The sequence below is a fragment of the Histoplasma capsulatum genome, genomic scaffold (assembly GCF_000149585.1).
Source record: "Histoplasma capsulatum NAm1 scaffold_7 genomic scaffold, whole genome shotgun sequence".
Taxonomy (NCBI): domain Eukaryota; kingdom Fungi; phylum Ascomycota; class Eurotiomycetes; order Onygenales; family Ajellomycetaceae; genus Histoplasma; species Histoplasma mississippiense.
In genome coordinates this window covers 839,472-850,523 of record NW_001813976.1, presented here as the reverse complement: position 1 = coordinate 850,523, position 11,052 = coordinate 839,472, and the positions used below count along the sequence as shown (strand labels likewise).

Sequence of the window (11,052 nt, the reverse complement as noted above, 5' to 3'; positions counted from 1 at the left end):
TGTTCGTGAACTACAAGCTTCTCCTTCAATTTGGTTGACACCTTCCCTAACCACCTCATCTTCTCCGTGGATAAAGGGATCCCTGTTGGGAACATTGCCAGATATCTCCATCAAAGGTTCTTTGTCTTCTTTCGACCAATTTTTGTCCATCCATCCCCGGCTGAATGCTCGGAGCTCTTCAAGACTCATTTCAACGAGCGGATTATCAGGGTCAGGATATATAGCCTCAAGGTTGACATACACTCGTTCAACTTTACCAGTTCTGGGATTGACTGTTTCTTTCTCATTGCGAGGGAGAGGTATATTATTTACTATTATTGCTTGAAGACGTCCAGGTGAGGACGGTGATGTAGATGTCTGAAATACACCAAAAACCATGGAAAAAACGCCATATGGACACATGCCAGAAATTAGTCCTATGGTCGTGAATATGGGACATCAGATTTGCTTTTGAATAATGGGGACGTCGAAAAAAAAATATGCAACTCACCTTATCCTTAAACACCTCCATCTTTTGTACTGTTCCAACCCGTTTCCCTGATTTCAATGTTTCCCCGACCCAAGGTTTCGCCTCCACTGTATTCTCCTTCCTGCGATCATGCAGCGACCCAATACTCTCCCAACCCTTTGCTTTACTACCGGCCAGCGGCTTTCCACTATCTTGCGTGCTATCGGCATCGGAGAAAATCGCCATCTTTGGCTTTCCAGACCTCTTGGATGTCGGGCCTCTGGCGGCTGCTGGTGTTGGTGCTTGGGGATCAACAGGCGACGGCGCAGTGGAAGCGAAGGGGTCGATTTTCGCTGCCAAGGCTGGCCGCACCTTGGGCAACGCAGGTGAGGATGGGCCGTCTGAGGGCCATGGCTGATGTTCAAGCCGGGCTCGAAATTCATTGAATTTCCGTAGTAATCGTTCAGTGGGTCGCGCCTCTCGTTCTAGCCCTAGTATATAAATCTCCTCTGCCTGTGTAAACCGCCCAGCACTTTCTAACCAGGAAGCAAATTCTTCGTAAAATAGGGCAAGATTCTCTCCAACACCATGTCGCGCCAAAAACGCAAATGTCTCTCGTGGTGCATCGGAGAAAATCCGAATATAATGTAACCAGAGTTTAAGATATCGTGGGTCGTTCTTATAATGGGTCGATGACAAAAACGCTTTCGTCGCACGCTCCAGTAGTGGAAGAAGACCAGATTGTGGTGTAGCCTGTGATGATGGGTATGCATCCAAAGTCCACTTCACGTAGCGGTCATATATATCCAGCGGGTCGTCAGATTCGGCGATGGATTGAAGTTCGACTTCGTATTCTCGGCGGATTGAATCGTTAAAAGATCTGGTTTCATCCAGTCCTGGTGATGAAGCACCACCAGGGCCTCCAGAGAGAACAGCAGCAAGTGCCCTCGCTGACCGTCCACCAGGGAGGGATTGAACATTTTCCTTTTGTGCCTCGATCAAATCAAAGTCAATCAAATCCCCTGGCGCCATTGTGGATTTGGGACAGCGACTATGGGATCATGTAAGACCGAAAGTAATAAGAACAGCGAGCTACCTGCTCATTAATGGGAGGGTTGTAGACCAAAGGGTTCAAATGGCAAAGAGGGTCTGAGGATGTCGAGTCCGAGTATGAATCTTGCTCTTCTCTGTTGTTTTGCTGGTTCGTTCTTGATTCGTCAACAGCAGGAACGACTGTTGCCGTGGCAACAGTCACATGATTACATTAGTCAACTGTTAATTAGCTAAAATGACATCACCCACCCAAAGCTTTGGTTTAGCTTTGCCCAAAAATAACCTATTGCTCGCTAGAAGTCCATAGTTACAATCAACCAACCTTCCACCCCCATCGCTTAGTTCTTTTATGTTAATGAGGTTTGCCTCTGGGCATTCGTTTTCGAGCCAAAGAGCTTTTAGATGGTGTGTCAACGGTAGACCAGGACCCAATTGACCATAAATGTTCTATGCGCTCGCTTCATTTCCAGCATACACGAGAAACACTGCTACATGTTGTTCCTACCAGTGGCTGACTGGCATTCCATATAACAAACACTCTATCATTACAAGAAAACCCAAAAAGGGGAATAATTTTATAGCGATGCAACAGTATATTCCCTTGCCCTAGATCTATGCTTGCTCGAACCACATCTGCAGGCTCGTACGCCTTGGCCATCACCACCGATGTATCAGCAGTATCCACAATTCCGATATTGTGCAAGCGTTGCCACGCGAGTAGGAGCGTGGCCGTCCAGTGCCCATGCCCTGCATCTAAATTCGGGGGTCTGCGAGGTCATACTTGGGTTGCCCAAGATTTGGTCGATTTGGGTAAGCCCGTCTGGTAGGGGGATGTTCCCTGCTTTCAAAGCTGAATGCCAACAATTTCGAGCGTAGAAGCCTGTCAGTGGTGTGCTTACATTCGTATGACCAACCAACCACTTGTCGCGCTGTTTGGCGTGGTGGAAAATGCCGAGCTGCGCGTCTTCGTTGGTGATGTAGATTCCCCAATGGGGCTCAACCGCAGCAACGGAAAGAGTGCAGGTATCGGTAGAGTGAAATTGTCAAAAGCAAATTCCCAATCCACAAAGCCGGATAATCTACCATTATGTATCAACACGTTTGCTGGGTTAAGATCTGCATGTGCAAAGAATACACGTTGTATCGAGAATGTATTGTTCATCTGCTATCACATCTCTATCAATGGTGTTCTGGAATTGGGCCACACATAGCTGGAAGTAATTTGTGTTCAAATCTGCAGCTTTGTCATATGGGTCCTGTGCTGCTATTAGGGATATGGGTTTGGTATTGACCGAATTTTGCTCTACGTTATTTCTGAAAATCAATAACAGACTGCTTCAGCTCGATCTACATTTCATTAGCGAGAGGTGTCTCCCAGCAATGGCCCCACTTGAAGGCGAGTTGTCAGCATCTATTTTATTCGTCCTCCTGGAAGCTCTATATAACATCAAGGACCCGCGGCGCGTTCAGTGTTGTGTGCTCTGCGGCCAGTTTAAGCGCTCGCACTTCATATCGGAGACGAGAAGAGGAAGCCCGTTTGAGATAAACGTTGAAAGGTAAACGTTGAACATTGCTGACACTGGGCGGCCATAAAGATATTCACCAATTGGGAAAACAAGACGACAGAAGAGAGACGGAGTCGTTGCGGGGTTGGATGGTAGAGCCGAAGTATCATTGATAGCAACTGAGATAATGCGCTTGACTTAACAAACCCACGTTGATGATGGTCAACTATTAAAAACGACAACCAGCAAATGACTAAGGAAAGCCTCCCCTTTGCGATCCTTGAATCCTCCGCGGGGAAGAAGATGATGGGCTCGGTTACGGAGTACTTAGTTCTCATATAGTTTAGCGTGTGTGATAATAATATCTGCTGGTATTAAGGCATTGACAGGCAGAATCTGTTTTTGTAGAACTTTTGCTATCATAGCATATTTCACATGAAATGCCATTGGTGCCTCGGCAGACCAATATGATTGGACAAGAGTGGGGTGAGAACTGCAATCGCAGGTCCAGAGGGCATTGTGGCAGCAATCGGTCAGCACAGATATGAAGCTGAGAGATGCCGACTTGAATTAGGCGGGCAGGCAGTAAGCGGAGACTTCCTACAAATTGTTGGGCACTAGTTGCCTAGGCGGCCCTCCACCGCACGTGATTACCCCTATATATAGTTAGCTAGCGATCGCACAATGAGAAGATCAACCATCCCACACAAATTACATGGACGGCCACTTAGTCATTGTTTCTCTACCAATCATTGGGGCAAAAGCTTGATTAAACCCTCCTGGTAACTAGTGGAGGGGAAGATCTTGCTTCATATTTCAGTGCATCTTGTATGTATCTCAACTGAGAATTTGATCATTTTGACTCGTAATTTTGGCCATTCTATAAAGAAAACTTTGCATATTATTGGCTTTATTACAGAGAAATTGAACTCCTTTTGCTCATTCTATAAGATTTGTTTGTTCGGAGTCCTATAAAGCAATGGGTGGGTCCTGTAATAACACATGGATAACACCCTTGATAACACCTTATATCCGCGTATCGGACATACTGTATCGGTCTTGTTGTTGAATGATTGCATCTAAACCCGTTTCTCTGCATTTCGAACCAGGATGTTCTGCTGCTGCTGATTTGAAATCCAAATGATTTGGTTCTTGTGTAGTACGGAGTACGAGCATCCTTCATGTTTGCTGGGGTGCTCCCGGACCCCCCCGGCCCACCTACGCAGTAAGCAGTATATATATACAGTACGTTCAACTTCTCTGTCCAGCAAAGGGCATATCCAGCAATTCTGCAAATATATTTTTTGTGTCAATATCTTTCCACCGGCCAAAATGTCAGCGTCAGACTGCTGCCTCAAAGGGTTCGAATGGGACGGTACGCCAACTGGACGGGTTGGTAAACTTGGCAACAACGACGTCTACATTGCCGGTAACAACTCTGATGTCGCCGTGATGCTCATTCATGATCTGTTTGGTTGGACATTTCCCAACCTGCGCATATTAGCCGACCACTACGCACGTGAGGCTAATGTAACTGTCTACCTCCCCGACTTCTTTGGGGGAGCCATATTATCGTCCGAAAACATCATCGCCGGCAGGTTTGACCTACTTGACCTCCCGAACTTCATGAAAGAAAACGGCCGCGAAATGCGTGAACCCGAAATCTTCGAGTGCGCCAGGGCCCTGCGCCTGAGTTATAAGAAGGTTGGTGCTATAGGCTTTTGCTACGGTGGCTGGGCCGTTTTCAGATTGGGAGCGAAGGAACACCAGCCGCCTCTCGTTGATTGCATCTCGATGGGACATCCAACGTTCTTGACAAAGAAAGACATCGACGAGGTGGCAGTTCCCGTGCAGGTTCTGGCCCCCGAAACCGATCAGATGTATTCCCCCGAGCTCAAATTGCACACGTTTGAGACGATCCAGAAACTGGGATTGCCGTTGGACTATCACCACTTTCCCGGTGTGGAGCATGGTTGCCTCGTTCGCGGTGACTCTAGGCATCAAGGGGAACGAGAAGCTATGAGGAGAGCGAAGAATGCGGCTGTTGGCTGGTTTAAACAGTGTTTGTTCGATTCAGAGGCATGAGATATTATTGCCCTTTGGGTCCCTTCTCTGAGTGATTAATTGGTGTTTGCCGCCTGGCGTACAATGCCGGATGAATGGGGTTTCTTGAGCCGGATATTGTTGGAATTGCTCAAATCAGTTTTTACCACTATGGCTGCTTGCTGCCAGTTGGATACTACAGTACTATAAAATGATGCATGCAATTGAGTACTAGTAACTATTGAAATCTTTTACTGCGCATTCCTAAAATATGATAATTTTAACGGCAAACCTGTTGCAATACAGTAGAAGTTATCTCATGCATCATATATAATCCATCGAAACCTGAATTGATAGATCTTGATGTTCACCCCAGGGGTCAAGATCTTGCCTATTGAGGTTAGCGTTGACACGGTTTCTGGTTAACTACAGCGTCAAGTTCAACTTTAAATATCAAGGACGACGCTTTTCAAAACACCTCCGAGTATATCCCGCCAATTGTTTCAACCTCTGATTTAGAGATGCTCGTCGATATTACCTTGTAGTTGCCATCAACAACATTCAGCCGCCATAACATTAGACACTCAGTAATGGCGACAAGAGCCACCCGCAGCTCTCGATTCGTTCCGAACATTCCCTCGTGTGATCAATCGCCAAAGCCGAAAGTATCAATTAACCGTTCGGGCAGTCCCCCGGCGCATACGTCAAAACCTTCTGAACCTGCACCACCTAATCCTAATATCAACATTAAAACCAACGGCTCCCAGGCTGTGGGAACGTTCAGTGGAGCTGACGGTGGTGCGGGAGTATCAAAAATAGGACATACGAAAAAAGTTATGGTAGATAAAGGGAAGGCTGAAATCTTACAACGTGGTACGAAAAGGAAAGCGACGGTATCGAACTCAGAAGAAGAACGCTCTAGTGAGGAAGAAGTTGAAGCAGAATACAAAGTCAAAGCGGAAAAGCGGCCGAAAAAGAACAAAGTAAAGGAGGAGGCCACGATAGAAATGAACCCACTAGCATCTCGAACTACAAATCTGCGAATGTTTGTTGGAGCTCATATTAGCGCCGCAAAAGGTTTGTATTTCCATTCCCTTCGCTCGCGACAGGAGATATATCCCAAAGCTAATACTCATCTTAGGGGTTCAAAATGCTGTTACAAACAGCCTTTACATCGGGTTAGTGTTTCGACTGGAAAATCTCATATCCGTTTTCTCGATTTTGTACCCCAAATCAGATTTTTGTATCTAACAAGAGATAGAGGAAATGCCTTCGCGCTATTTTTAAAATCGCAGAGGAAATGGGACAACCCACCATTACAGAGCGAGCATCGAGACCAATTTCGGCAACTTTGTTTAGATCATAACTACGATGCTTCGAAGTAAGTGACTAGCTGATTTCGATCTCCTAAAGGGAATACACAAACTGATTCCGATCCAGGCACGTTCTTCCTCATGGCTCCTATTTGGTGAATCTGGCGCAAGAAGACCCAACAAAAGCAAAGCAGGCATACGATTCTTTTCTTGATGATCTGAAACGCTGTGAAGAGCTTGGCATCAAGCTCTATAATTTCCAGTACGTTTCACTTCATCATCTGGCTCCGCCTTGATGCCCTGTTAAACACTCCACGCAATAGCGGATTGTTGATTTGTTCAAAACAGCCCGGGCGCAACCAACAAAGCCTCCCTAGAGTCTTCATTATCACGATTGGCGCAAGCTCTCGTTTCCGCTCTCAAAGCCACGACGACAGTTGTTCCAGTCCTCGAAACTATGTGTGGTCATGGTACCACGATAGGAGGGCCATTATCACACTTCAAATCACTCCTTGCTCTCATTCCAGACACTTACCGTTCTCGCATTGGTATATGCGTGGACACTTGCCACAGTTTCGCTGCTGGATACGACCTCCGTAGCCCCAGCAGCTGGAATAATTTCATGGAAGAATTTGACAAAGAAGTAGGCTTGCAGTACCTACGAGCTTTCCACCTGAACGACTCCAAAACCCCATTGGGTAGCCGACGAGATTTACACGCAAATATAGGAACTGGGTTTCTCGGTCTGAGGGCTTTTCATAATTTAATGAATGACAAGAGATTAGAAGGCATTCCGATGATCTTAGAAACACCTATTGACCGACCTGCGAAATCGGAGGCGGAGATGGCTACTGGGAAACCAGACGACGAGAACGGCGTTTGTAAGGGCGATCACTCGAACGAAACGGATTCCAAGAAAATAAATACCTCTGCCAAAAAAGGCTCAACTAAGAAGGCAAAACCAGGCAAGCCGGTTATGATTGAGGATAAGTCTATATGGGCGAAGGAGATCAAGCTTCTCGAATCGCTTATTGGCATGGATACTGAAAGCCACGAATTTCTCAGACTGGAGGCGGAATTGGCGGAGCAGGGGAAGGAAGAAAGAGAGAAACATCAGACAATGTTTGATAAGAAGCAAGAGAAGGAATCGAAGCAAAGGGATCTACGGGATATGTTTTCCACAAATAGTAAAGTGAAGGGGAAGTCTAAATCTGGCACAACTGGGGCAGGAAAAAGGAAGAAGTCAAAAGAGGACAACACTGATTATTCAGACTGAGAAAATAAATCATGGAGGCAGTTTCCTTTTTGATATCAAGGTATCTTGTCTTTGTGTCATACATTTTTCTGCCGATCTCTTGTTCCTAATTATTCGATCTCTACAAGGCGGCTAGCTCGTTCAGATTTTCAGACCATTTTCTGATCGGCTCGGACTGGGGCCATTCTGTCTTATATAAACGGGAAATGAAGCTCCCGTCATCTCGCCCTTAGCGGAAGTCGTGAATCGGATTTCAAGCCAACATGATACGCTGACGGACAAGGTGCATTCTTTCCTTGCATATCGACGTCGGCATTGAAGTGGTCCTGTTGAGAGCTTACCTAATTACCACAGCGAAATGCCGTTGCTGTCCGAACCGTGAAATAGCAACATGGAGTTGTGGGCGATGTATATATCTTTGTCAATGCTAGACTGCAGCACTCTTCGATTCCTGTTATATCCTCTGTTTGGGCCCAGCAACGATGTCCTTCCAATACCCCAGTACTACAGTTGGGCCATTCGCAAGGGTGCCTCCGTAGCGCAATTGGATAGCGCGTTCGATTGCTATCGAGAGGTACGATGTTCGAGCCCTCCCAGGGACGGTTGGCTTGGTTGCCGTCATTCACCCCTTTGCTTTTGAGGTGTGACATTTTACCCGTTTCTAGCCTGGCACAGAATAATCGAACTTGCTAGAAGCTGGTAGCTCGCTGTGATGTTTAATCAAAGGCCTAGGTTAAATATTATTTTAGAGTTTAACCGTCATTGGAGATAATTGGGGAGTATACATGCAGATCAAGCATTTGCCTTGTTTCAGCATAAAATTATGAGGCAGATTTAAGACAAATGTATTAAAAATGGAAGTGAAATCCCGGGAAGAGCAAAACTAATAAAAGTACGACACAAATATATTGGCGAGGACTGAAGTCAAGAGAGGGTAGATGTTACCCTCAAAAAGTACAAGGGGAGAAAGAAGGGATCCAGAGATATGAGCTCCAGGAAATAACACTCCGCCTCCTTTGACTTCGGAGATATCCGATCGCTCAACTATTCCTTGCTCTGTTTACTTGCCGAAACACACCAATTATTCCAATCCGAGAAGAACGACGGCTGGACATGACACTTCTTGCTTGTAAGCTGCTTCTTGCGTGTCTCGCCATAAATATCGACAATATCCGACAAACTCTCCTTTCCATGCGCCACAAGAATCTTCACCAGCAGCAAACTCGCCTGACTACAGGCCGATGCATGAATAGCCGGCCCGCTATGCGTAGCTTCCTGATGAACAGCCTTCAATAGTTCCCAGACTGGCTCTGCAGATTCGATGGCGGGGATGCTAGCTGTTCCTTTGCATTGTTTGGTATATTCCCTGAGCACATTACCGGCGCGAGTAGCGATTTGTTTGGTCCTTGACTTGCGACTGAGTTGTAATAAGGGCATAAGAAGGTTGAGGGCAAGGATGTTGGAATGACATTTCTTCACATAGATTTCGAGCAGGTCGAGCACGCGGTTTTTGAAATTGAGCATGGTCTCTTTGGCGTCTCTTTGCTCTTTCTTTTTGCTATAGACTTGCTTGCGTGCGCGGAAGACCTTTGCGATTTGATCGTCGAGGGCTTCCATTTCATCGTCATCCATGGAGGCGTCTTCGGAGCCAGACGAGGAGGCATCCAGGTCCTTGTCAGCTCGGTGGGTTCCTAATGCTGAAGCGAGTTTCGCTTCGAAGGATTCGAGTTCGCCATAGTCTTCCTCTTCGGAGTCACTGTCTTTTGACTCTTCGTCGGATTTGTCGCCGGTTTCCCCTGAAGAGGCTTGGCTGATTACTTCAACATCATCGACCTCGTCATCATCGTTGTTTTCAGGATCAACCATTTCTACATCACTGCCCACTTCTTGGGTTTCAAATATTTCCTCCTGACCTGCCAAAGTGTCCTTAGCTTCAAGGATCTTGGTTGGAAAAGAGAGTCAGCATAGGTCGAGATTTCTAATTAAAAATGATAGTGACATGCATACATCAATCAAAGATTGAAGACCAGTCGCAGTGACCTGATCTGCAAAAGCTCCAAACACTTGCACGCTCATCCGACGAAAAAGTTGCGATTGCTTCGATGCGAAGCTGAGGAGGATTTCCACAAGCGCATCCGACCCCTCTTCTGCCTCGTCACGCTCTGATTTGTGGCCAAGGAACGTAGAATAACAGAATTTTAGCTCGTCAAGCATCTCAACAGCATCAGCATCTCCGTTATACACCTGCAAGATGGTCATCGAGTACAGAAGTATAAGTGCCTGGATACTGGATGCTTCCTTCTTCTCAGCGTGTTTTTCCTGTTTAGAGTCGAAAAGTTAGCCTTAATATATCGAAGTCAAATGCATCAGTTATTTTACCTTATGGGTAAGCTTTTTTAGCGTTTTGAAAGCAGACGTAACAGATTCTTTGATGTCTTCGCCCATTTCAATGACAAATTTGCCCCAGGTCCCTTCCATATCCATTTCATGGATCTTGCGAACCACAGTGTAAGGGACAGCAGCTGGACTGTTCCGGCCACTGATGACGATATGCAAACAGGACATCATCCTATTACGAAATAACTCCTGGGTAGCTTCCGCGATTGGAGGTTTTACTGGAGTTAGCTTGCTTCTGTTACTTTCATTGTGTACAAAATAAGCAAAGCGAGCTAGGAGGAGCAAAACACTCTTGATTGATGAATGTAACTCGTCAGGGGCAGTGGTGTTAATGACAGACGACGCCTGTGTCCTCACGGCCGAGAGCAAATATCCAGTAAGTTGTTGTCGAGTCGATGCTGCAGCTTTAACATCTTCCATGCCGGGAGATGCAATCATTTTTTCAAATAACGGGATGATCTCCTTCAAAGTGTCCACGCTAAGGGTAGATATCAATTTTTCAATAGTTTTGGTCTTCGTAATGTGATCAAAGTTTACCGCACCATTCGGGCCCATTAGTCCGCTTATAGCATCCACAATAAATTCTGGCTCCCTTGCTATGCGCGCTTGGATGGACCTGAGTGCCTTCGCAGCTATCCGGTGAAGATACCGATCTTCAACAGCTAGCTGATTCATGAAACACCGCATGAGGTTTTTCGTGAAGACCAATGCAGCAAGATGTGGCGGGGCCTCGTTCATAGTCTTTATAAAAAGGAGGAAACCCCAATATTTCCGCTCCTCAGAGGATGCAGCTGCAAAGAGCCCGTCTAACCGAAATTAGTATACAAATCACAAGTGCGTGCATAATCGCTAAAAACTTACTATCAACGACATCAGTCCAAATATCCGTGAAACTAGCTTGGGTTGCATTTAAATCCTGTGTTCTTGACGATCCATTTTGATTAGATGGTAGTGTATACAACTTCTGCAGAACAATGTCCCACGCGAAATGATAATTTTGGATTCCAAACACCAGAATTCTGTGCTTTGTCATCTCCT

General features: G+C 46.0%; 4 protein-coding genes and 1 pseudogene across 5 annotated transcripts; 3 read left to right on the top strand and 2 right to left on the bottom strand.

Annotated features, from left to right (window-relative positions):
* Window positions 1–410: 410 nt before the first annotated feature.
* On the bottom strand, window positions 411–1,480 carry HCAG_05893 (hypothetical protein; the record flags this gene model as incomplete). The annotated part of the gene is made up of 2 exons (XM_001538238.1): window positions 411–416; window positions 491–1,480. 2 exons carry the CDS (start codon window positions 1,478–1,480, stop codon window positions 411–413), a joined length of 996 nt encoding a protein of 331 aa, XP_001538288.1.
* Window positions 1,481–4,338: 2,858 nt separating this feature from the next.
* HCAG_05892 (conserved hypothetical protein) lies at window positions 4,339–5,091 on the top strand (the record flags this gene model as incomplete). The annotated part of the gene is made up of 1 exon (XM_001538237.1): window positions 4,339–5,091. One exon carries the CDS (start codon window positions 4,339–4,341, stop codon window positions 5,089–5,091), a length of 753 nt encoding a protein of 250 aa, XP_001538287.1.
* Window positions 5,092–5,639: 548 nt separating this feature from the next.
* Window positions 5,640–7,638, top strand: HCAG_05891 (conserved hypothetical protein; the record flags this gene model as incomplete). The annotated part of the gene is made up of 4 exons (XM_001538236.1): window positions 5,640–6,126; window positions 6,191–6,227; window positions 6,490–6,624; window positions 6,711–7,638. The coding sequence occupies 4 exons, from the start codon at window positions 5,640–5,642 to the stop codon at window positions 7,636–7,638; spliced, it is 1,587 nt and encodes a 528-aa protein (XP_001538286.1).
* Window positions 7,639–8,146: 508 nt separating this feature from the next.
* Window positions 8,147–8,219, top strand: HCAG_09406 (annotated as a pseudogene). The gene has a single exon. The product of its transcript is annotated as a tRNA-OTHER (tRNA).
* A 442-nt stretch (window positions 8,220–8,661) lies between these two features.
* Window positions 8,662–11,047, bottom strand: HCAG_05890 (conserved hypothetical protein; the record flags this gene model as incomplete). Its single annotated transcript, XM_001538235.1, has 4 exons — window positions 8,662–9,558; window positions 9,625–9,936; window positions 9,997–10,820; window positions 10,876–11,047. 4 exons carry the CDS (start codon window positions 11,045–11,047, stop codon window positions 8,662–8,664), a joined length of 2,205 nt encoding a protein of 734 aa, XP_001538285.1.
* Window positions 11,048–11,052: the final 5 nt, after the last annotated feature.